Genomic DNA, 26,551 nt, shown 5'->3' with positions numbered 1-26,551 from the left:
ATGGTGAAGCTAAAACTCAAATGTTCTGCACACCCCAAATATATTTATATTTATATTTATATCTAAATAGCTCAAGAAGAGGAGTCACCTTTGCTGTGGTCCAGAGAGATTTAAAGAGGTGTACTGCAGGGGCTAATCCCAGGAGCTAAATCCACTAATCCAAGGGCAGAACTTTAAGATGCTATCCCTACAAGTACTGTGTTAGATTGGAGTGCAATCTGTACTGAGACAGTTCAGTGTGAGGCGGGCTTGGACTTTGGCATCACCTCCAAGGAAAAAGGGCCTGGGAGGTTATAGCCCAGGCCGTGAAACCCTCAGGAGAAGAATGGCCCTCACCAAAAGGGACACAGAAAGCTTTTGACAAGGCACAGAGGACCCCAGAGCACCCACCCAGCTGGAATGGCCTGTGCACACCAGAATTTGAAGGAGGTGGGCACCAAAGCAGGGGAGGCCGACCGTGCATTTCCTATCCTCATGGCGGTACCCACATCCAAGGACAGCCACTGACACTGGAGAGAGGCTGCTCTGCTCAGGGTGGCTCCTTCTGGAGGTCTCCCTCCCTCGGGCAGAGGAGCTGCAGGTGCATTTACAGCACATGCTGCACTGCGGTGCTGCATGTCCCGGTGCCTGAGCATCCAGGATAAAAATACTTTTCCAGTAATGAACAGGTAAGCTGGAGTAAGGGGCCGGCTATTTTTAGAGCACAAACTTGCTGGGATTAGCAAAGTTTTCTGAGCCATGGGGTGATACTGCAGATGGAGGGGAGCCTGCTATGGCTTTGCTATTTCTGTACTTGGCTGTGAAGGGAGAGATTGTTATTCCAAAAAAAACCCCAAACAATCCTATAGCTCCTAGTATTTAACCAAGAATATTTGAAGTCAAGAGTGTACACAAAGCTTTTGACCTGACAGATATTTAGCAGTTCTTTATCTAAATTCAAATCATAATCCCCCTTTTCCCTAATTTTCTGATTATCTGTTTATCCACCTTTCAATCTGCTGGATTTAACAGACTGTGCGTTGTCTTTGAAAACTTCTTCAAGAAAATTTTAAAACTGTATGCACATACATACATATCCCTAATGAGATGGATATATGTGTCTATATGTGTGTGCGTGTTTTTGTCTTTGTATGGGCTCTGATTCATATTCACAAGGCAGTGAGGGTTTTTGAGGGAAACTGATGTCCTAGTGCATTTCACCTTTTAATTTTCCCGTATGGGTGTTTGTCTGCGTGGCTTTGAAACTATCTTTCTTAGGAACCAAAAGCACAGTGCATCCATAGGTTGTACTTACTACTGCAAACAAAGCAGACTCATTCTTCACTGCCTGGTTTCAGAGTATGTTGCAAAGCATATTAAAATGTTTATGTAAGTGTGCATTTAAGGGGTATGGCACTTTTTTGTGTGGTGAGGTGGCTTTTGTGGTGCATGTCCATGTGTCTGTGTGTGGGTTTGGTTCCTTGAAGACTTGTGCCTTGAGAGCTGTTGGGGAGCTTGGGCTGACTCAGCTGTATCCACATGCACGGAACCAATAAATATGGTGAAAGGCAAACATAATCTACTTTCCTTCCAGCATCTGGTAACGCTCTGCTTGGCTTCCTGAAGAACTTGGTGCATTTCTACCCACCTGCAAAACAATGTCATTTCTCCCGTGGTGTCCTAACAGCTTCTTCTGGGTGCTGCCGAGGCACATCAGAGTGCATCACTTTAACACTGGAAATTCACTCAAGATATTTTTCCAGGCTCTCTGGTGGCTGGTCTTTGGAATAATCCTACTTTGTTCCCCAGCACGTTGCTCTGTCTTTAAAATTGGACTGCTTGGACCCTGGAATTGTGACCCCCTCTTTTCCAAAGCCTTTCCCCAAGTGGCTGCCAGGTTAGCTGTGGGACGAATAAGCAGAGACCCTTCATTAGATCTTGGCCACCGGCTGGATTATGTGATCCTGCAAGAAGAATGTGACACACCAAGAGCTCTGGTTAGATTTTTTGACTTTGGAAAGCTTTCCTCTGCTTTTATAGGCCCTCTAAACCCTGGCTTCTGTGAGGTGGCTTCATATTTAGGGGAAAGCTGGAATAAAGCTATCTTCTCATGGATGTGCATCAATTATAAATTGGATTCCACCATCCACCATCATGCATTTGCAAGAACTCTGCCCTCTCCAACCCAAATTTTGCTTACAATAATGAAATATTTTAAGTGGGCTCATGTTGGCATCATTGCATCCAGTGAGGACATTTGGATGTACACAGCCAAGGAGTCAGCAACTGCGCTCAGGAGCCACGGGCTACCTGTGGTCATTGTTACCTCTGTGCATAAGGGAGAAAAAGGCATTGAAGACACCTGGAACAAGATTAAAGAAGTTAATAACATTAAAAGTAAGTGCTTCATGTCTCATTACTTCTCTTTTTTAATTTTTTTTTTTTTTCCCATGGGGTAGGACTGCATTGTTACCCAATGGACATACTTTAGAGAATGAAACCTTAAAGTGATTTAAGTCAAGTAGAATTTCCTCTCTGATCTTAATGCAGACAGGGCTTCACATAAAAGAATGCTGGGCATTTTGTATGTGATGAAGATAGACCAAAATTTTCTACTACAACCTGAAAAATTTGGTCCAACTTGTCTGAAAAAAATAGTATTTCATAGACGGTTCTCTGTGCTTAGCTTATACAAAGAAGAGTTTATAGGAAGGTTTTATATTAACAGTGATTTGTATTGTGGGATATCAAAAATCAGTATCAAAATCAAAAATCTTGCTTTGATGCTGTGTCCTGTATTTCAGATCTCCCCACCAGACATTAACCCCATGGCATTTTGCAGGAAAAGGCACAGACTTAGTGACAGTCAAGCATGAATCAGATGTTTAAACACAACACAGTGTCCAACCCAAAATCTGTATATTTGGTGCTGTGTGGAGGTTGGGCACTGCTTACAGCTGTGTGGTGTCTGTCAGCTCAGGGCACACAGAGGGCAAGCTCAAGTCTTGGTCAATGACAACAATGACCACAACTGCCCATCATCTTGACCTGTGCCTCACTTCTGTCAAAACTCCTCTCCATTCCTTCTTTACAGCTCCAGAAATAGTTAATTCTCACAGCCTCTTTTATTAGGTGGTACAGACCTCTAGAGGTTGAACAAAACGGGTGTGACTCTCAGCTTCCTCGGCACACAACATCAGAATCTGACCTGATAGAGCAGTTCAGACAGCTCTTTTACTGGTGAGGGAGGAGAAAGATATTTTGTGTTGAAAAACCCAAACAGATTACTAACACTCTCCACTGTCCTGTGTTCCAGTTATACTCCTGTGCATGCATTCTGTTCTCATCGGAGGGCAGGAACAGGCCGACTTACTCACAAAAGCTCTGGAAATGGGACTAGCAGATGGAAGATACGTCTTTGTTCCATATGACACTTTGCTGTACAGTCTTCCTTACCAAAACAACTCATTCAGTGTCTTTGATAACAACAGCAAGCTCCAGGAAGCTTATGATGCTGTGCTGACCATCACACCGGAGTCTGGAGAAAGGACTTTCTATGATGCATTCAGGGAAGCTAAAGAAAGTGGTGAAATAATCAGGGATTTGGAAGCTACACAGGTAAATATGCTTTCTCTTGGGCTTTTCTGGGATCTGTCAATAGGAAACATGAACAATAATTGCAGAAAAAGTACAGGGAAGAGTCAATCCAGCCTGCATTCTTTCATTTTGAGAAAAATACAGAGACATTTGAATGTGGTCTGCACTTATCTGGAAAGACCACTTTTCCCAGATGTCTGGCAATATAATTCACTAGGTTCAACTGTAGGACCATGATGGGAATTCAAGAGAAAGGGGCTGAGTCTGAGGCTCTCAGATTTGCTATGTGCTTGCTGCAATGGACTTGAATAAAAGCGGTATCTCTTAAGGAGGATGAAGCACATGGAGTTTGTAGGGAATCAAAATAAGACGTCCATATGATTGAGAATTTGAGGGGATGAGACAGACTAAAGAAATACTGGATGCTTCTATGGGGAGATGTTTAAGACCATAGCGGTTGCATTCGTCTTAGCACTGTAGTCAAAGTTATCCTTTATCAGCATGATTTATTTAAAAGTCACTGGTAGCCTATCAAAAACCAAAGCAGTTTTTACCTTGAGGACACTTACAAGAACTGGAGAATCTTACATTGGTGAAGCGGTACAAGATTCAGCTGAACTATTCTTCAAATCTTCCTTACGACATTTCAAAAAATTACAAGTACTTTCAAGGCTTAATTTATCAGATCTGCTCGGATCTACTTTAGAAGGAGATGAATCATGTCTTGAAAGCATTTATTTCTTTCCCTTCACTATAATGAGAGCCCAGGTTAACTGTATTGAGTGTCAGGTTCATTGCAGATATCTTCATTACAGATATCTACATCTGATCAATTAATCCCAGAAATGTCAGATTCTGTGGCTCCCAAGAGTGCTCCTCATTTTTCTCACAGGTGAATGGCTATAATCTCTTTTCACCTAGCAGCTGTGAATGACCACATGATTGCAGAAGTCACCATTTCTGTTAAAGGTTCCTAAATTAAGTCTGGCATAGAAGGGAGCAAGTCAAACAGAAAAGGCTCTGTTACGCCCAGAACAAGTTTGCTGTGGCTTTGTTGTGGGATTTTTGCATCTTTGGGATAAATAATATTCTGAAAGAGAAGACTAATTCTTTGGTCATGACACATTTCCTGTCTTGGTATGGAGCCTCTGACTTTGATCTTCTATTTGTAGGGGATGTCTTAGTGTAATGTTTTGAGGCAGGATAAATTTGTGATAAATTTCACAGAATCACAGAATAATGAGGTTGGAAGAGACCTCTAAGATCATCAAGTCCAACTTATGCCTTAACACCTCAACTAGACTATAGCACTAAGTGCCATGTCCAGTCTTTTTTTAAACACATCCAGAGATGGTGACTCCATCACCTCCCTGGGAAGACAATTCCAGTGAAAAATTTTTTCCTAATATCTAACCTGTACCTTCCCTGACATAGCTTGAGACTGTGTCCCCTTGTTCTGTCAGTTGCTGCCCGGTGGAAGAGACCGACCCCCACCTGTCTACAACCCCCCTTCAGGAAGTTGTAGAGAGTGATAAGGTCACCTCTAAGCCTCCCCTTCTCCAGGCTAAACAACCCCAGCTCCTTCAAACGTTCCTCATAGGGCTTGTGTTCCAAGCCCCTCACCAGCCTCGTTGCCCTCCTCTGGACACGCTCAAGCATCTCAACATCCTTCCTAAACTGAGGGGCCCAGAACTGGACACAGTACTCAAGGTGTGGTCTCACCAGTGCCGAGTACAGGGGAAGAATGACCTCCCTACTCCTGCTGGTCACACAATTCCTAATGCAGGCCAGGATGCCATTGGCCTTCTTGGCCACCAAGGCACATTGCTGGCTCATATCCAACCGGCTGTCGACCAGCACCCCCAGGTCCCTTTCCACCTGAACACTGTGCAGCCACACTGTCCCCAGCCTGTAAAGCTGTAGGGGATTTTTGTGGCCAAAATTTCAGCCTAACATCAGGCTCAGAATCTTGGCTTTCCCCATAATAATGCAATTTTGTGTGGTTTTAAAAATATTTTGAAATTGCATTTTGAAAATCCACCATAAGAAAAGACAGATATTCAAAGTCATGCATATATTTGGTCTACCTTCAACCCAAGACTCTTCAAGCCCATTACTCTGTGAGCCTTAATGTTCTAGTGTCTCAGTACTTAAGTTCACAACTTAGCCAGTGGGAAAATATTTTTGCCACCAATCTCAAACTGAAGGTTAGGAGCAGTTTATCCTCAATTTCTCCTGTATTTTTAGGTTTCTCCACTCTTTGGAACAATCTATGATGCCATTTACTTCATGGCAATGGCATTGGACAGTGCACGGAGGAAAGGAGTCAGAGCCTCAGGAGCCAACATAGCTGAGCACACAAAAAACTTCAGCTTCCCTGGATTTAGTCACTGGGTAGAGACAGACAGCCGTGGGAAGGGGCTGAACAACTATGTGATACTGGACACAGATGGCCATGGGAACCAGCTTTTCCCAACCCATCTGCTGGATATGTCTTCAGGCTCTGTGTTGTCCCTTGGCCAGGCCATCCACTTTCCCAATGAAGTTCCACCCAAACCAGACTCCAGCTGTTGGTTTGATCCAGATGTTCTCTGCACTCAAGGTAAGAAAGAAAAAAGGAACCAAAAATAGGGTGAAATGGCATGGAGTTCATCCTTTTCATTTCTTTCATCTTTTCTCTCTCTCCAAGTGAGGAGTGAGAAACTCCCTTTAAATTAGAACTCCCCAACCAGAAAAGTCTAAATTCAAGAATCTAATATAAAAATGCCCAGTCATCATGCTGTTTGTAATGGGAATCCTGTGTAGAGGTAAACACCATCGATCCACAATACTCTCTTATTGCTTGTTAGGTCACAGAATAATAGAATCATTTTGGTTGGAAAAGTCACGTAGAATCTTGAACCTTTAACCTACCACTGCCAGGCCCACCACAAATTACCACATCTACACAATTTTATTTTTTTTTTTTCAACAATTCCAGAGCCATTAATCCCACTGCTCTCCTGGGCCAATGAGGCTGTTACCACTGTTACATTCTTGAAAGCGTTTTCTGGGTCTAATACTCAACACCTGCCATTATTAACAGCAACCGTTTCATAATAAAGGCTCCACCCAGGACTGTGTCCTTCTGGGGGACTGGACACTAAGAGGATTTGCCTTGAAGACAGGCTAAGAGAGCTGCACAAGAGCAGATGCTCTCAACATCCTGCCTGTTAACCCCTGCCTCTTTATCCAGGTAGCAATGAGGAGTGAAGCACCATCAGAGCTCACTTCATCGACAAAAAGTTATAATCATTACTCAAGGTAATTTGAGTTGTTATAGATAACAGAGGTAGTAATCAAAGGCCTGGGAGCAGGGATATCTGCCCTGCTTCCTAGTTTTGTCCGACTGGGCACTGGGTTTACCTATTGTTTTTAATTTGAGGCAACTGTGGAGCAGTTTTAAAGTTCACAGGGAAGCCAAAATGTCAGGGTAGGGTACTTAACCTCCTCTTGGCATATTTACTTATAATACTAAGCATTTACACCTATTGCTCCAGGATATGGCTTAAACAGATGAAATTAACCACAGCTATGGAATATTTCTTTCAGTAGCTGAGAAAACCTTTCTTGGCTTAGCCATAACTGAGCTGACACATAAATCAGAATCACTCCATGAAAACTGGAGATGTACTGATCTTATAGCAACTGGCAAGCAATAGAAAAGTATAATACTATCATATATCTAATTTTGCACTGCCCCTAGGAACAATGTAGCAATTTAGCATCTTATTGCAGCCCATGGAAAAATCCTACTGATTTTCAGAGAGCTCAGATTTTATGTTCATACCTTTACAAAAGCATAAGGCTCTAGGCATCTGTCAATTAAACAGTAATTTATTATGATTGCTACAATTTCAGAGACTGAACTTTATGGCTAGAATTAAATACAAGCTTCACTCCAGCTTTTGTATGAATTTAGGCTTGGAGGGGTGAAGCTGTCGGGCTGCTGTGCTTCCTAGCTCCAGGTTCACCAGGAGCAGGCTGAGCTGGTGTTCCCAGGACACAAACACACAGACACACACACTGCGGACACAGACAGTCACTGGCAGAGTAATACGTACAGGAGAGTTATGTCTTGACAGGCACCACTACCCACAACCAGCCCTGCTGGGACATGGACATCAGAAATGGCCTGGTGCTGCTCCTATGCACCTCATAATTAGGCTCCAAGCTTGTTACCACATCTCACAGCCTCAACTCCTGCAGACTCCCAAATGCATCCTCTGGCAGACAGTCCAAACCTAAATTCCCCTGTAGCCATCCCTCAAACCCGTCAGTCACTGCAGGAGCTGACTTCAGACTTGTGGACTCTCACGGGCTGCAGGCACCAGGACTTATCTTCCCTGTTAGTTAGGTTGATGTTAAGTCTGTAGATATCATACACAGTCAGAGAGCACAGTTGCCCAGGAAAAAAAAAAATTAAATGGGGTTAAGAACGTGGGAATGACTGCCCTGATCAAGTGCAGGGTTTGCCTGGAAAAAGTGCACAACGTGGTTACATGAGACCAGCATCCCCATCCTCTCACATACTTGAGCATTCCTGACCCATTCCAACTCTCCCTTTACCCATGTTTGCCCTTTCCCCTAAAGATCCTGTGAAGTTTCATGTAATCCCACAGTTCCCTTAAAGCATTCCCTAATGACTTTAACTCAATCCCATAAGTTCCCTCAAGCATGCTCTAAGTTTGCTCTTTCCCATAAGCTCATAATTAGCTTACTTTCACTTCTGGTTAGTCGTGAAGTATAATATGGGTTGGGTGGGACCTTTCAAGGCCATCTATTCCCATCCCACACTAGACCAGGTTGCATAAAGTCCAATGGAGCCTGCGTTTGAACACTGCCAGGAATGGGGCAGCCACAACTTCCATGGGCAACCCCTTCCTGTGCATGTGTGAGGACAGTCAGGGCCTGAGGTCCTAGACTGAAGCAGTGAGATTTGGACTAAAATGCTCTATCTTTTCCTGAAACAAATAACAATTTTCAAAAATGCCTTCAGCTTTCACTGGAAAGCTCTAGGTCTCAGTGCTTGCAGAGAGGTGCCAGAGTGACATGGAGTCCCAAACCTTTCGTCAACCCAAACTTCTCCATGTTCGTGTTTATAGATCTCTGGATACAAACAGGATAAAATAAAATAAAATAAAATAAAATAAAATAAAATAAAATAAAATAAAATAATTAAGATAAAATAAAATAAAATAATTAAAATAAAATAAAATAAGATAAAATAAAATAAAATAAAATAAAATAAAATAAAATAAAATAAAATAAAATATAGAAAACAGAAGAGACAAACGCAGCAAACAGTTCCCACTGGAATTTAGCTTATGCGAGTCATGTTAGCTTCCCTTAGCTCTCTAAGAGCAAATGAGCATGAGCAACCACTCATGAGCAAAGCATCTGTCCCCAGTACCTTTTGCTGATGGATGTGTTGAGGAGAGCATCAACCTTCAGCTGCTTCTCCTCCTCTTCTCTTTTCAGCATTAGAAATATGCAGAAGAGAATGAAAAAGCCAAGTTGGGCCAGTGACTCGCCCTGGCCATCAATTTTGTACCACATGATAAAGACTTTTCAGCATTTCAATTCCTCAAGAGAAAAGGGCCAAATGTTAAAAAGTTATGAACTTTGCAGAAGCTTCCTCTAAAACTTAATACTTCCCTGTGAGCCTATTTCTTTCCTTGAAGAAAAAATATTTTTCCACTGATCTAAGTTTCTTCCTTTAGAAGAAAAAAAAGTGCACGAAAATGAATATTTAGCATAGCTGAAGTCTTACGCATGCCCAGTTAGTATTTGTGTATTCATAAATGAACATTGCATTAAAAATGTCTTTCCAGCAGGTTCCTGGCTGAATATTTGACTTTTTAATTCAATGGCCTAATATTGTTGCTTTAAATATTATTGTCTAAATCAAAATTATTTTCTAATTCACTGATTCCTTTCCCATCTTTTCACAGGGATTGATCCTGCAGTCATTTTTTTGGGAGTAATGCTGTTATTTGTCCTGGTGTTGTGCACTGTGGGCCTGGCTTCTCTCATCAGGTGAGAATTGCAACATGTATTTGAGTTGGTGCCACTTTTAGCTTCTGTGTGAGGCTTGTGCTTAAGCCAGGACACACGGAAGGTCTGATTTTGCTCTTGGCTCTCCAGTCACGTATCTCTTCACATTTGTGGTGTGTTGGCCCTGGCAGCATGCCAGACATCCACCAAAGCCATTCTATCTCTCCCTTCCTCAATTGGACAGGGGACAGAAAATACAACAAAAGGCTCATTGGTCAAGATGGGGTCAGGAAGAGATAATTCACCAATTGCCACTACAGCCAAAATGGACTTGATGTAGGAAAATTAAATTTATTACCAATCAAATCAGAATAAGGTAATCAGAAATAAAATCTTAAACCCACTTTCTTCCCATCTCTCCCTTCTTCGCAGCCTTACCTTACTCCCAAATTCTCTACTTGCTCTCCACCAGTGGCAACAGGGCCAGGGAATGGGGACTGCAGTCAGTTCATCCCACATTGCCTCTGCTGCTCCTGCCCCCTGAAGTGAAGGACTCCTCACACCCTTCCCCTGCTCCAGCAGTCTGCTGCTGGATGTTTCTGAAGCATTAGGAAGATGGTTATCACTTTGGAAGTGCAAAGGAGGAAACCAAAGAAAGGAATTTGTTACAAGAACTTGAGGGTTGAATCCAAGTATTTTTCCTACTTCAGATAATTCTTGCCTGGATTTCTGTCCTTAATATGATCATGTTTCCTATGAAACATATGAGGCTGTCCCTCTGTATTTTCTCCGTGTATTAAAGAGAAAGAAAATATCTCTGGAGAGAATTTAGAGCAAATATATATAGGATTTATCTATTTATCTATAACATCTTTATTATCAAGTTGGAGTTCAGATCCCTGGTCATTCCCATTATATATGTACTGGTCTGGGCATGAGATCTTTGGAGCAAAGGCAGTAGTCTTCTGGGGAAGGAATAATTTCCCATAATTGCATGTCACATCTGTGTCCCAACTCTATATCCAAGGTAGAAATGTGCCAGAATGGTTTGGTTGATCCAGGAGCTATGGATTGCTCTTGGCAAGGTCATTATAGCCCCTGGAGTAGTTGGTCTCTAATTATTGATGTCCACGTGACCAAACTTAGAGTGAAAATAGACTGAAATTAGAAGGCATATTTACGGAGCAGCAATGAATTCACAGAGTAGAGATCCTAGATTGTTTCCTCCAGCTTTGCCTCTCAAATAATTCCCAGATATGTTTTATTTTCATTCCTGAGTCATTCCTCCAAAACCAGATATAAGGCCACCCAGCAAGCAGCACCCAAAACATCTCCCCCACTTTCAGCACACAGCTGCTTCTGATAGAGCTGCAGACTGATGAAGTTGCCTCCATCCACCCACACTTTGAAACTCTGCTCTGTTCCCCGGCCACCAGCCTCTACAAATAAGTAAATAAAAGACAATCTTTCTGCCTACTCTATTTGTAAGCTCTTCCACAAGCACCAGGCTGTGCCTGGGAAGGCTTGGTCATGAGAAAAGATGTATGGCCATCTACAAGGGAAGAAAAATTCCAGCATGATTCAGACAGTGAATTATATTAGGAGGGGCATGTCTAGAACTAAATTTAAACCACATCATGGTCTGAGTTAAAATGTGGAAACTCCAGTCTTAGCTGTATTAAGGATCTTCTACATGACCTTAAATGAGTCACTCCACTCTCTCTGCTTAGCTTTTGGCAGAGGGATGCTTTCCTCCCTGCTTAGAGACAGGATGTGATTTATCAAACAAGGTTTTTCAGATGGACTTGTGAAAGGTACATAAGTGATGACTTTTTTTTGTGAGGATGAGTTGGTTGGCTTGGGATGGTGTGTTTAGAGAAAGATTATAAAACATCATCCTGAGTGAAGCCTGTGGTTATGTGGCCAAGGCTTAGGTGACACCACCTCATCAGGGAAACACTTAGGAGAGTGCAGATCAGTCATCTGCTGTAGTGTTAACAAAGTTCCTTAAGCAAAAGTGACACTGAGTGCAATGGGGGAGCTTTCCCTTCCATTCTCTGCTCCTGGCTGAGGAATTTTTGACTGTCTAATAGATACTGCTGCTTTGGGCTCAGTGTTAGACCCTGATGTCCACTGAAACAATGGGATCAAAATGATAAGGTGTGACGTCACGTGTGCCATACTGCTCATCCCATGTAGCTTTTCCCTCTGTATAAACCTGTGACCACAAGGGCACATCTTGCTCTGTGCTTCATAACACACCATGCTACAATATAGACACTCAGAATATTTAGACAGTAACATGTGTCCAGGCAGCTCTTGTAAATTAACTACAATTCAGCTTCAGTCCCTAAGAAAGGCTGATGTGCCTAAGGTGGTTTGCTCATGACCAGACCAGCTAGACTAATAAAACTTGGGTTTGTCTCCTAATGGAGAATGATTTGGGATATGACAAATAAAAGCAAGCGAAACAAAATATGCCTGACATACACATCCAATTAATATTTCTCAGCAGATTAAATCCAATTGTCTATTTGTGATGAGACCCTTTGAGATGATAGCTTTTCTTGCTATCCATGTTAAAATGGTTATTCATGACTTGGACTTTGCGTCCAAGGCAAGGCATTTGTCCACTGCGTTCACCAATGCCCACTCCCACACCATTTTAGACCTTAAAGATAATTTAGTTTCAACAACCCTGCCATGGGCAAGGACACCTTCAACTACATCAGGCTGCTCAGAGCCCATTCAATTTGGCTTTGAACACTTCCATGGGTGGGGCTGCCACAGCTTCTCTGGGTAACCTGTGCCAGTGCCTCAGCACCTTCACAGAAAGTAATTGCTTCCCAATATCCAATCTAAACTTGTACTCTTTCAGCTGGAAGCCATTCCCCCTTGTCCGGTCACTCCATGCCCCTGTCAAAAGTCCCTTTCCAGCTCTCTTGTAGCCCCTCTCCTTAGGCACTGGAAAGTGCTCTGAGGAATCCCCAAAGTCTTCTCCAGGCTGAACAGCCCCAGCTCTCTCAGCCTGTCTCCGTAGCAGAGGTGCTCCAGCCCCCTGACCATCTTCATGGCCTTCTTTGCATCTGCTCCAACAGGTCCATGTCCTTCGTAAGTCAGGGGCCCCAGAGTTGGTTGCAGCACTGCAGGCAGGGTCTAATACTGCAGGGAAGCCAGATGTGGGGAATTCAGAGGAGGTATAAACTGGCTACCTGCCTGCAGTGGGTTGACCCTGGCTGGCTGCCAGGTGCCCACTCATTGCTCTATCACTCACTTTCCCACTGGGACAGGAGAGAGAATAAGATGAAGAATGACCAGCAGGGTGAGATAAGGCAGTTTTATTACAGCAAAAAGAAAGAAACAAGCAGAGATCTGTGCACGCAAGAGCTAAAGAGGAAAAAGGTCGATCTCTATTTCCCATCAGCAGTGATGTTCAGACACTCCCTGGGAAGCAGGGCTTCAACACACATAATGGTTCCTCTGGAAGGCAAACACTGAAAACTCATGAATGCCCCTCCTTCCTCCTCTCTCCCTTAGCTTATATATCCGAGCTGATGTCATATGCTATGGAATATCCCTTTGGCTAATTTGGGTCAGCTGGCCTGGTTGTGTCCCCTCCCGGGATCTAGCCCACTCCCTTTGGTGAGGGGAAGGAATGTCAGAGGACAGCGCTTCTCTGCAGTAGCCAAAACACTGGTCTGTTATCAACACCTGCTCCGCTCCCAATGCAAAGCACAGCGCTGTGAGAGCTGTGAACTTTATCTCGGTTAGACCTAATGCACTACATGAAATTGATAACCATGACCCCCCAACTCTTGCAGGCAGAGTATCTTGAACAACCAGCTATTCAGGGGTCCAAACAAGATAATACTGACCTCGGATGATCTCATCTTCATCAACCCAGAGCTACATAGAAAGGTAAGTCTTTCTGCTCCTGAAAGGAATCTAGTAGAACACTCTAGAACAGACTTTTTTTGTGGTATTGTTGTACTCATGAAGGTCTGGAAGGGTCATTTCTCTTCTTCATGTCATTTCCCCCTACTTATTAGAAAATTTCCCATATGCTGAGTGCTTTTGAGTCTCAGATTAGATGTCTGAGCTTTTATGATGATGCAGAATCATAGCCTTGATCGTGTTTCTTCTAGATGCCAGGGCTTATTCCTTGTTCTTGAGGTTGGATGGTCCACCACAGGGCATGTCCAAAAAGATAAACCATCTTACCCTCTAAAATAAAGTGTGTGCATTCAAATATATTGGGAACCCTTCCTGGTTCCTTCCGGCTCATACCCAGAGCTGGTGATCTGCTGGGGGATGATTCCATGATTTCCTTACCTGGAAATCCATGCTGCAAGGCAGAGCTGGAGTGGAGGTTTACACCCAAAGGTGGTAACTGCCTAGCATCTGCTTTCCTTGCCTTCCAGAGGCTGACCTTGGACAGTCTGACTGATGCAAACAGCATAGCACTCAAGAGCAGAAGCCTGAAGTCCATAACCCGCTCTGCTTCCTTGAAAAGCACTGTTGCCACCCATGAAACCTCCAATGTGGCTTTGTATGAGGTAGGTAGGGACCTCATGCAGCCTTCTCTCACTGCTGCCATTCACTGGACTGCTCCAGGGGAAAAAGTATTCTGCTGCAGTATTGTAGGTCCCAGGATGGAGATAGTTTGAACAAACCCTAAATATGAAAATAAGTTACTCCCAAGCATGGACTTAGCAGTGTTTAAGGTGATTCTGTGCCAGCCCTCACTCTGACACTTGGATTCATGTGGGATGGGAATATTCAACATACATCTGTAACCCTGCCAGTCTGGTCCTGTCAAAGAAGGCGGTGGCACCATGAAGAACCTTTCTTACAAGACAGTCTTTATTTGGTGACATCTCTAATAAGGAACTTTCTAACAAGACAGGATCCAAATGAAAGTTCAAATTCCCTTTTGTGGCAATAGGACTGTATGGAGCTTAAGAAGGGGCAATGGCCAAGAAACCTCTTCCCATCCATCAGCTCATTCCTGAAAATGCAGCTTTTTGGGGAAAAAAAAAACCCCACAAACACTGCATTTTCAGGAAAACACTTTTTTTTCCTGAAGAGAAGCAAAATAAATTTGATCAATTGATCAATGATTAATGCCAGAGAAAACTCTGGCCAGGGTTATTTTCCTTTTTAATCAATTTATTGCTGTTTATCAGATACTAAGACACCTTCCAGGCATGAAGTTGGGATCCAGGTGGAGGTCCTGCCTCACCCCTTTTTTGGAGGGTTTACTGTGGATATTCTTATTTGGGTTCAGCATATAAATAATCTGTTTCTAAGAACATTAAAAACCCCCACTCACTTTCAAAGACAAGTATCTGAAAATCAGATCTGGATCCCAATGTTAACTCTTGCTCAGAGATTTGCTCTGTCACCACCTGTATTGAGATTAGGGGACTGGAGCTTCTCTCTTAAGAGGAAAGGTTGAGGGAGTTTGGGCTGTTCAAAAAAGAAGAGATAACAGAGAACACCTCACTGATGTCTACAAATATCTGAAGGGAGGGTGTCAAGAAGGCTCTTCTCAGCGGACAAGAGGCAAAAGGCAGAAACTGACGCACAGGAAGTTCCACCTGAACATGAGGAAGAGCCTTGCTGTGCAGGTGACCAAACACTGAAACAGATTGTCCAGGGAGGATGTGAAGTCTCCCTCACTGGAGATATTCAAGGATTGTCTGGACACAATCCTGTGCAATGTGCTCTAGGATAACCTTTCTTAAGCAGGGGGGTTGGACTAGGTGGTCCATCACTGTTTTCTTCCAACCTTAACCATTCTCTGATTCTGTGATTGTGGACAGGGAGACAGTGTGTGGCTGAAAAAATTTGAGATGGGAGCAATTCACAAGCTGCGGCAAAGCTCCACCAGCATCTTAAGGAAGGTAGGAACAGGGAATGGTGACGTGGAGGGAAGGTTCCTCAGGGGTGGTTTTTGGCTTCAGGATGTTTTTGCTGTCCTTGTCTTACATTTATCCATTAAATTATGTCTTGTGGTTGTCAATGAGTCTAGTCTGGTGAAATGTGGTAAAGTGGACCATGCACAACCGTATCTGACAAATTTACCATAGATCCATATGTCAGTCAACACCTTGTAAAACCCCACCCTGGACCTGCACTTCCAAGCTGGTGCAGTGTTAAATGTACGACGAATCCTTCAAGTGATCTTGCCTGCAAAGGCAGAGTGGTCTGGGGAATTCATCCCTGCACAGTGTGAGGCACTGGTAGATATTTTCGTGTTTTATAAGTTGACAGTATGATACAGACACGGTTGTGCATTTTTCTGGAGTTTGCTTTGTGTTTCCACCTAAGATGCCTCTAAGATGTTTAAGTTTGGTCTTCAATTTTATTGGTACAAATGACAAGAAAACATATTTGTTCTCCAAGTTCAATGTTGACAACTATTGCTAACATAGCAGTGGCATTTTTATGCATATAAAACCAACAGATTTACCAGGGCATGTCTCCAAAGACACCATTGATGGTTGGCTTTGGACTCTGTAGGTATGGTATTGCTTTCCAGTTCAGATCAAGATCCAAATGCTGAACTCAATCTACCCTAGCAAAGCCATTCTGGACTAGTGAAAGATTCAATTCAGTTTGTCTAAACAAAACACAAACTTCTGTTTAGTTTGCTTTTGCTATCTTGTTTTCTTTGTCTTAATGGGTAGACAAAGGAAAACAAAGCTTGAAAAGAGTGTTGAGTAGCCAAAACTAAGCACCAGAGAGGTTGTTTGCATCCCTATCCTGTGGAAGGATGTTTGGGAGTACAAATGTGAAAGGCATCTAGTCATATCAAGAAGCTACTGAGCAGATATGTGGCTGACCTGGTCTCACTGTGATTCAATGTCTTGTTTCAGATGAAAGATCTGCGTCATGAAAATGTGAATCTGTTCCTGGGCTTTTTCTCTGACTGTGGCATCTTTGCCATAGTGACGGAGTACTGCTCACGAGGCAGCCTGGAGGACTTGCTGAGAAATGAGGATATGAAACTGGACTGGATGTTCAAGTCCTCACTTGTGATGGATCTAATTAAAGTAAATCCATTGCTCCTGCTGAGGCATGATCTGAGTGGCACTTTTATGATGATGAAAATATTTCAATCAGAATCTTGGGCGGTTTTTTTATAATAACAAAAGGAAAACATATGGAAGTAATTGTAACAGTCTTTAAAGGAGACCTCTTATCCTTTTTTGTTGCCATCTGAGAAAAGCACCCTTTGGGGCAATAAAACTACAACCACACAGCAGGACAAGAGGATAAAACTATGTATCAGGCTGCAACTGATCACCTAGAACAACAGAATTTTGTGACAAATTCATTCTTTGCAAAGGCCCTTTCTTGTCATAAATCAGAATACATCCATCATAGAACCAAAGAGTATCCATCCCCTGCCACAGGATGGCTGCAATATGGTCCCTTTAGCAGCGTTCACACTTCCAGTCATGCCCCATGCTTTCATGTCTTAATGGTGAACCATTAATCTGGGACAGGTGGATTCCAGAGAATAGACTGCCAGAACCATTCTTGCAGTCTGTGGTCTGCCTCCTGAACCTCCTTGAGGGAGATGGGTAGGGACACCCAGCTCTTCATGACTTCCTTTAACCCTAGTTATTTGGCAGCCCTGGTGTCCACTTTCTTATCCTTGCCTAAAAGCAGAACTTCCAGTGAGATGTAGAGCTGCAGAGAGAGGCATCTTACTCTTCCTAAAGTGGTCAAACTTTTCCAATACTACTTTAAGGTCCAGACAAACCTATTTCATGTTCCTAACCAATTTCTAAACTCCCATAGTTTATTGTTTTGATCATTACTGCACTTGACATACAGCCAATGCTGCATTTGATGCTATCTGAGGTGACAAATTGGCTTGGTATCGCTGAGTGCTGATGGATAAGATAATTCTTAAGGACCAACCTGGATTTTGTTCTGTGTTTCATAGGGAATCAGATATTTGCATCACCGAGATTTTGCCCATGGACGTCTCAAGTCTCGTAACTGTGTTGTGGATGGCCGGTTTGTCCTGAAGATCACTGACTATGGTTATAACGAGATCTTAGAGGCACAGAAATGCCCTTATATTCAGCCATCCCCAGAAGGTAGGTGTGGTGAGGATTTTTTTTTTTTTTTTTTTTTTTAATATTTGTCCATTCATTTAACACATTTGTCCCAATAAAAAACCACACAAGGATTTTCATGCTCAGTCTCACTACATCTGTTTTCCTCCATACTGTGCATCATTACAAGAAAGGTTTTTCTCAGGCTTCCTGAAAGTGAAGCAAATAGCAGACTGGCATGGTAAAGAAAATATATTTTACTGTAAGCAGTGACAGAACTTCAGCATGTTACACTTGGAGGAGAAGGACTGAATTGTCCAGGAAATCTTACCAGTACTGAATTTCTGTGACCAGTGGAGTAGCTTCACATCCTTAGATCCTGCCCTATATTTAGGGTTTGATGTTAGCCCAAATGCAAAGACATGGGTTTTTTTGTTAAAATAAGTCATCTAAAAAACAAAATTATGTAGGTCTCCTTGAAATAAGTCCTCTACATGCCAATCACCAAAGGCTGCCACGTGAGATTCCCACCACTCAAGAACAGCCCCCATGGGACCAGGTTTGGAGACTTTGACAGGATTTCTTTCACGTGGCCATTGCTTTGGGGTTCCTCTGGTGTCCCAATTCATCTTTGAAACCTGTTTTCAAGTAGTATGTAGTGTTTTGATTCCTTTGTCATGGGACTAGATGCCTACTCCTTTCCAGTGTCTCAGACAGGGCAGTTGTCAGACAGAAGAGACCTTCTTCTCCTCTCTTACAGAAGATAAACACATTTGAAGTGGCAGAAATGTTCCATATCCCCACTACTCAGAATGCACAGTTACCAGGGTAACAGTATCTCAGCTTGAAGATTCATTTCTTGATGAGGCTGGATATGTTTTACAACTGTGGTTTTTGTCACTTGAACTATTGGATTATAAAGACTGCGCATCAGATTGTCGCAAAGTGCTTTTACAGAAATTATTTTCATCTAAAAAGAACTACAGAAAATATGTTTTTAATTGTTGCTTTGTAAAAGAGCAACAACTGTAACAGGAAATTCAAGATTCAGTGCCAACATTTTTCTCAGGAATATTTTAAATCAAAAAAAGGTGTTAAAACTCCTGGCAGTGGTGAGATGGCTTCTTATGTTGAAATTTGTGGCTGGTGTTATAGGATACAAACTGATGATATGGCAATTTTTTTTAAAAAATAGAGTAAAACTTGGAAAATTCTTTTTTTTGGGGGGGTCAGCATAGAAGTTAAGTATTTCTAACACACCACAAGAAGTAAAAGATTTGATTCAGTAAATAATGTAGTATTTTCCAATCTTTCCTTAAATGACTATCCATTTAAGCACTTACTTTGCAATAGTCTGAGTTCAAGTGCAGGAAATGTGATGCTCTGGAATTATTTTTAGAATTGCTCTGGACAGCTCCTGAGTTACTGAGGGACCCAGACATGTGCAGAAAAGGCACAATCAAAGGGGATGTTTACAGTTTTGCAATCATCCTACAAGAAGTGGTTGCCCGTGGTCCACCTTACTGCATGTCAGAACTCTCAGCTGAAGGTAGGCAACTATTACAGTATGTTTTTAAGGCTTTGTGCAGAGCAATCATAAAAGGTCTGGCCAAGTCCCCTTATTAATAAGATAATAATGTATTAGTCTCATGACCTTCCTCAGTGGCAGAAGTCTGTTTTCAACAAAGCATTCATAATAAGCATCAAAATGTGTAGTTCTCATCACCTTGGTACATGTCTCATCATTGCTTTCACTGGGATTGGGGTTCTGGGTCCTCCCCAGGATGCTTCAGGCCTCTGCAGCTCCTCCAGTTCCCTGTCCAAACTCAGACTTCTCATCACAGTATGGGATGAAATCTAATGGCAGAATTTCCCATAGCCTAGAACCTCCTTTGCTTCCCACTGATCATCCCTTCTTTATGCATTGTGGCAGCTGTAGTTTCTGAGCTGGACCACTTGCCAGCATCCTATTAAGTCCATTTACCCATCTACTTTTTCCTTAATCCTTTCCTTTTTAAAGACACTCTCTCTTCAACAGAGGTCGAAGTAAATCATCCTTTTGCTTACATATATTGGAAACAGAAAACAGGTGAACCCCTTTGGAGCTGCTTGTGGTGAAACCATGTTGTGCATCCATGGGAAGAACAAACTCACTGCAGTCAGCGTCAGGTCACAAGCACTTGAACAGGGGTGACAATCTAAAATTAGCCCACCCTCAACACATTTCAAGCTGGACAATCATCAGGTGGGGTATGACAATTGAGTATGTGCCAGTTCAGCTGGAAAAATGGGGCCCTGACCTTTCTGTGCCTGAGGCTGCTGTCCCAATGCAATGATAATGATGATTATGATGTATCCCACTGTGTAAATCAGAGCTGGACCTATGTTGTAGACTATGATGCAATTAGCAGGTTTCCCCAACCTCATGCCCCTGCAGAACCTCCAGCAAATGTTGAACACAGTACAACCCTGTTTTCTAACCTGATAAAGTGATGAATTTCTACTCATTGTGTCTCAATCCTAAGGAGTTTTCATTTGTGTGAACTTTAAAACAGTCTGGGGAAAGAATTTCCCCCGGCTGCCCCTGGAAATATTGGGGCCGGATGTTTTGATTAGTTCATTTGGTGGAGTCTGGGGGGATGAGCCAAAGATCTTTAAAGTAAGCTGTCAATGCTGAAAAGCTTTGGGTACTCACAGCAACAGCAGGACTCCTGCCAGGGAAAGAGGTTTTCACTCTATTTGACTGCTCTGCACTGAGCAAAATAAGATTTCAAATAAAATAACTTTGGTGAGTATTAAAGAACTGTCTTCTCAGGGCTTGAAAATCCAAATCCAGTTCCTTACAAGCCTCATTTCTAGAAAGGGAGCTCTAGTCAGGGCGTCATTTCCCAGACACTGCTTTGAACTCAACCTCTCCCCATAAACATACTTTCCACTGTAGCCACTCCCACCAGCCTCCTACGTCCTGGCTCCCAGTTAACGATGAAGCATCAGAGGCTGGTGTCCCTCCTGTCTGGCCTCAGCCATAAACCTCTGCTGTCTTAGAAGACTGCAAGTCCTTGTAGAGAGAGTCAGAGGCAAATTCATTAAATACAAGCTTTCAGGCTCACACATCCATCTGTCACACATCCTTTCCCCATCCAGCCACTTTATTACTCATAACCTAGTCTTTCAGGGACAAGAAGGCAGATGAATCTTCTTTAAATCCTTCAAGAGACTCCTGACAGAAGAACAGAAACCTCCAGCTTCATTTGGCACAGATACTGTGTGCTGAGGACTAGGAGTGACACCTGAAGAAACAAGCCAAGGACACACGAGCTCTCCATTTTACAATGTGCTTCCCATTCTTCTCTTTGCCACAGAAATTATAAAGAAAGTAAAGAAGCCCCCTCCCCTGTGCCGTCCAAACATAGCTCCTGAGGCAGCCCCCCTTACATGCATCCAGGTAATGAAGCAATGCTGGGCTGAAGCCCCTGAACGACGTCCAACCTTTGAGGAGCTATTTCATAAGGTCAGTAAATAAAGAAGCTGGTGTGATCCCTTTGTTTGTTCTCGGCAGGGAAGTGTTTTGTTGTTTGGGTTTTTTTTTTCTTGGTTTAACTCAGTTATTAGAGAATGAAGTTGCAGAGCCCTAGACTTGTTCTGGCTTAGGGGTGATGAAGCAGCTTGGAAACGGGCTTGATGTCTTCACATTTGCAGTGTACCTGCACAGATGGTCTCACAGAGATGAAAGATTCGTAAATTACACACTTTCAGAACAATTTTTTTTTTTTTTAATCTTCTAAAGTGTTTAAATGGTGACTGTAAGGAGAATCTGCCAAAGACTGTTAAAGACAAAGATACAACATTTGGCATAGGAGGTCTCCCAATTCCAGACTGGTGGAAGCTTGGAGAATATCCCAGGGAAATATGACTGTACCTGAGGCCTGTTTAAAGAGCTTTCCCAGATATCTGTTACTGGCCAGTCTCACAGGCAGGCACTGGCAGAATAACTCCTCTCTCTGATCAAGCAATGTAGTTTCTGTGTTCTTATAAGGTCACAGAATCAGAGATTCCTTAAGGTTGGAAAAGACTTTTAAGATCATCAATCATCAACCGTGTACCACCACCATGTGCACTGTTAAACCATGTCCTCAGGTGCCACATCCATGTTTTGTGAGCACTTCCAGGGATGGTGACTCCACCGTTATCCTGAGCAGTCTGTCCAAACAGGCTTTACAAACTCTTTCTGCAAAAAAATAAAAAATCTCAATATCTAAGCTAAACCTTCCCTGACACAACTTGAGGTCATTTCCTCAAACCAGGTAAACAAATATCCATACTGTTTTTCTTTACGGTTCTATGAAGCTGTGAATAATTTTGAACCCAGTGACTCCGCTGTTGAGTCTAAGGTAGCCTCTGAAGCCACAAATTATCCGAGAGTTCCAGCGGCTCAACTTCAGGTCAGGAGGAGAAAACACAGCCCAGTGAAGAACTGGGAATAGAGGTGGCAGTACACACACATGTAAGTGTGCAAAGATGGATTTAAGTCCAGTAACATGTAAAAAGGTTGTAAATGTTGCTAACACCCTGAACTTCGTGTCTCTGAATGTAAAGTTTTGCAAGTTACCCTACAGACTGTGCGTAGTTGATAAATGGGGTTGCAAAACTGCCGCCTGACAAGATTCCATAACCATGTACACGTTGACAACTACTAGAAGGTTACATTTCATCTAACTCTCACTGGTTGATGCAAATTCACCTCGTAATTCACCTTTCCTTTATCTTTGAACTCTTGCCATTGAAAAAGGCAGACTTTAGCACTGACACTTCAGAAGAAATGCTTGCTTTTTGCTCCTTTCCAAACTCAGAGATCTACAGTGGTGTAAAGAGACAGACAAATAATTCTTCATTTTGATTTTCCAGTTCAAAACCATCAACAAAGGGAAAAAGACCAATATCATTGACTCAATGCTCAGGATGCTTGAGCAGTACTCAAGTAACCTGGAAGATTTAATCAGCGAGCGGACTGAAGAGCTGGAGGCTGAAAAACAGAAGACAGAAAAACTGCTGTCACAAATGCTTCCACCGTAAGTACTGGTACTTTAGGTGGTAAAAACTCCCCAGTCAACCAAACCAAAGCCACCCCAAAATAAACCCATAGCTAGTCTGGACAATGCTCTTCCCCAGAAGTGAGCAACATTGTAGACCTGACCATCAGTTTTGGCAAGCACCTTCAAATCAAAGTAAGAAATTCTCATCAGTGCAGCCATTTAGAACAGCCATATAGAACCTTCTATTTAGTGGAAGATATGAACACTGAAAAACAAGAGTCTGAAGTCTTCAGCATGCACTAGAAAAGGGTTTGCTCCCTGCCATCTTTTTTGTGTTGCTATTTCAGATCAGTGGCAGAAGCCCTCAAGACTGGTGGCACTGTGGAACCGGAGTATTTTGACCAGGTGACCATCTACTTCAATGACATTGTGGGCTTCACATCCATTTCAGCCCTCAGTGAACCCATTGAAGTAGTTGACCTTCTGAATGACCTTTACTCTCTGTTTGATGCTGTTCTTGGAAACCATGATGTTTACAAGGTGAGAAGTAATTTTATTCTGTGTTTCCTTTCCAACTTTTTCTATTTCTATGTTTATTTCTTAATGTAATGGTATTTCCTAGGTGGAGACAATTGGTGATGCCTACATGGTGGCTTCAGGGCTCCCAAAACGGAATGGGAACAAGCACGCAGCTGAAATAGCCAACATGTCCTTGGACATCCTCAGCTCCGTGGGAACGTTCAAAATGAGGCACATGCCAGACATTCCCCTCAGGATACGAATTGGGCTGCACACAGGTAGGCAGCAGCACCCACCTGCACCTGAACATCAGAGAACTCTTTCTTGACTGCATTTCTAACTCTGAATGCTTTCTTCATGCCTGCCCTCCAAAAAACACCCTTACAAGATGCGTTAAAATCTTCCACATCTACAAGAGAGTTAAAATGCGAAAACCAAACCAAAACAAACAAACAAACAAAGAAAACCCACATGCCCAAAAAAAACATAAAACAAACAAACCAACCAAAAAACAAAAAACAAACAACAGCAAAACAAAAAAACCACCCAAAACCCACAAAAAAACCAACCAACCAACCAACCAAAAAAAAACCCAAAAACCCACCAAAAACCAAATAACCCCCCCCCAACCAACCAACAACAACAACAACAACAAACCAACAAAAAACCACAAAACAAACTGAGAGGGTTTGTGGAGGAAAGTGGCTTAGTATCATTTTAGGGAGAGATTTTGTATTTTGTATTTTGTCCCAGCCAGGAACTACATCTGGCACATTTGTCACAAGGGTTTCATTGTATGGATAGCTCTTTAATGTACCATAGGACCTTCAGAGGTGGGATATCGAGACACCCACTGCTGTCTTTGCAACAGTGTTCTGAAATTAAAAAGAAACACTGCCATATAAAGTAAAAGGATAAAAAGGCTGGAGCTATTTATTACAGGTAGGATATACTGGAAGAAAAATGTGATACAGCTCTTAAGAAAAAGTTATGTTATAAAGAAAACATTATCTCTGATGTAAAAGTCATAATATATTCAATCAACAGGAAAGCTGCTTGTTTAAAATGAAAGGAGGAAGGTCCTTTATATATATATATAGAGAGAGATATAGATATATACAAAATGTAATTAAACTCCAATGTAAAACAAAAAATTCTCAAAACAGTAGAACTACTGTTATATAAGTGATAGCATTTTAAATGTAGGAAAATACATCTGCTATTATCATGAATCAGTATTTGTATAAGATATATGAACCTTCAAACTTTTATAAATTTTTTAGTCAACCATTAATAGATTTTTTTTTTTTTCCCAGCTGTTTGTCACCAGTTTTCCTGCCTCTTCCTCTAAAGTACCAGGTGTTGCCCATTGTGGGAAGCCAAACAATGACTAAAAATGCCCAGAAGTCTGACCCACTATTATATGGGGTCTTGTGCTTCTGTTTATCTGATAATACCCACACTTTTGCAGCTTTAGCATGAAAGCATTTTGCAGATGCAGATGTCAATCTCCTGCCCCCTGATAAACATGTTGCGAGACAGAAGCAGAGTAAAGAAAGTATCTCAGTCAGAATATCCCAAGATCAGAGCTGTGACTTTAGCAGAGCTAAAATCAGTACTATGAATCCTAGACCTTATCAGTTCCTCTTTTGGAATTATCTCTAAAACACATCTCCCTGCTGTTTTCTTTGAAGTTTGTGATTCTTAGTTGACTCTTCACAGAAGTGTAAAACATTAAGGAATGATTGCAGGAGCACTGCGTGTTTTATACTCTGTCAGAAATTAGGTGATACTATGGCTGCAGATTGTCTTGCCCAGAGTAGGAGTCTCTGGAGCATCAGCAGCATATTTTCAACATGGAAAGAGATGAATTTGCTGTGCAACATCTGTTGCTGCCTGTTGACAGCAGTTCTGCAATATATCTCCCATGCAGCTGGCCAAAAAATACATCCCTAGGTGATGTCTACAGGGGGTAGTAACATTTTTTTGTTTGTTTTTATGAACTCTGGATATCTGGAAAGCAGAATTGCTATGAACTGTTGTATTGGGTGTGAGAGGAAGAAGGGGGAGGACTCCTCAGCTCTTGTTTTGCACAGATCTGGCAGCATCATACTGTCATGGGAGCAGCCACAAACACATGTTCCAAAGCAAACCAGTCTCTCTGAGCCATGGAGCTGACAGCAAAGTTTGATTAACCCTAGACCCAGTTTCTCCTGAGAAAAGATGTATGAAGAGGGAATGATCAGCATCATGAAAGCCATGGGGAAGCTCTTGGGGGAGAGGAGAACTTGGCTGACACTTTCACTGTACTGGAAAGGATGGAGAAAGGGTGTGACCCCCAGTCACATACTTCAGCTGCTCTCTGAAAACTGGTGCCAAGAGCTCATGAGGACCTCAGAAAAAGCAGTAAATGCACTTTGGGCATAGGCTGCCCATGTCTTTTGAACCCTGAGGTTAAGCTGCACCTCGGGGAACTTCTCATGTCCCACACCCATGGTCTGCTTTTGGCAATGCATGGGCAAGGCAAAGAGGACAAGACAACCAGTGTTTGGCCTGCATTTTCTCCCCTGCTTTAAACACAGCCTGGAATCTTGGCTGTCCTCTCTTGACTTCACTGCAGCTCCAGGATAACTCAGCTGACTCAGCTGTTACCCTGCTATCCATGCCTGGGCTGGAGCAGGACAGTCAGCAAGAGCAGCAGTGGGAAGATAAGCTTTTCCACGGAGGCTGAAGATGATTTGTGTATCAGTCAGGCTCTCTGGCAGTCAGCCCTGCACTTTGATCTTGACTCTTAAACCCTGCAGCACTGCTGATGGTCCCTCCAGAGTCTTTGCCAGAGTTTCTCATTAACTGACCCTCGCAAGCCCTGGCAAAGAGACACTTCAAAGCAAACCTGTGAACCTGTGTAATTAAAAACTAGGCAATAACGTCCTCATCACACGGTGTCTGGTTTCCTCTGAAACTTGTAACTGTGGGAGATTTACCACTGGAAGCTTTTCTTAGCCTTCTGCTGAAGCTGCTCGGAAAAGCGGTAGCACGCACAGGAGGTAAAAGTGGTGCAAATTAAGTCTTAGATGCTTTCAACGCAGAGAATGTGTAATACTGGGAATGCTTATATGGTGGGATTGGTTTTGAGCTGAGAACTTTCTGCAATGGGACAGGCTTCAATGCAATAGTCTAGAAAGATTACCTCACCATAAGAATCCTGCCTCTCCTGTGTTGTGAACTTTGCAGAAATGGCTGGGTGATTGCACTGACTGAGTAGGAAAGCTGAATTCAGGCACCCACACAGAGGTGTTTCCAGTGAGCCTG

The 26,551-nt window shown here is 42.6% G+C and overlaps 1 protein-coding gene across 1 annotated transcript in view; it reads left to right on the top strand.

Annotated features, from left to right (window-relative positions):
* The first annotated feature begins 660 nt into the window (after positions 1–660).
* The window catches only part of LOC120748605 (retinal guanylyl cyclase 2-like), a 40,127-nt gene continuing 14,236 nt past the window's right edge, over positions 661–26,551 (top strand). The window contains exons 1-15 of the mRNA XM_040055216.1: positions 661–668; positions 1,667–2,376; positions 3,296–3,597; positions 5,824–6,178; positions 12,711–12,723; positions 13,434–13,530; positions 14,034–14,168; positions 15,438–15,518; positions 16,494–16,670; positions 17,573–17,729; positions 19,087–19,236; positions 21,050–21,198; positions 22,593–22,756; positions 23,068–23,260; positions 23,343–23,517. Of these exons, the coding sequence (XP_039911150.1) occupies positions 661–668; positions 1,667–2,376; positions 3,296–3,597; positions 5,824–6,178; positions 12,711–12,723; positions 13,434–13,530; positions 14,034–14,168; positions 15,438–15,518; positions 16,494–16,670; positions 17,573–17,729; positions 19,087–19,236; positions 21,050–21,198; positions 22,593–22,756; positions 23,068–23,260; positions 23,343–23,517 (2,866 nt within the window). The remainder of the gene's footprint in view (positions 669–1,666; positions 2,377–3,295; positions 3,598–5,823; positions 6,179–12,710; positions 12,724–13,433; positions 13,531–14,033; positions 14,169–15,437; positions 15,519–16,493; positions 16,671–17,572; positions 17,730–19,086; positions 19,237–21,049; positions 21,199–22,592; positions 22,757–23,067; positions 23,261–23,342; positions 23,518–26,551) is intronic.

This window comes from Hirundo rustica, chromosome 2 (assembly GCF_015227805.2).
Source record: "Hirundo rustica isolate bHirRus1 chromosome 2, bHirRus1.pri.v3, whole genome shotgun sequence".
NCBI lineage: Eukaryota > Metazoa > Chordata > Aves > Passeriformes > Hirundinidae > Hirundo > Hirundo rustica.
The sequence above is the reverse complement of the archived record's forward strand: the minus strand, read 5'-3'. Positions and strand labels throughout refer to the sequence as shown.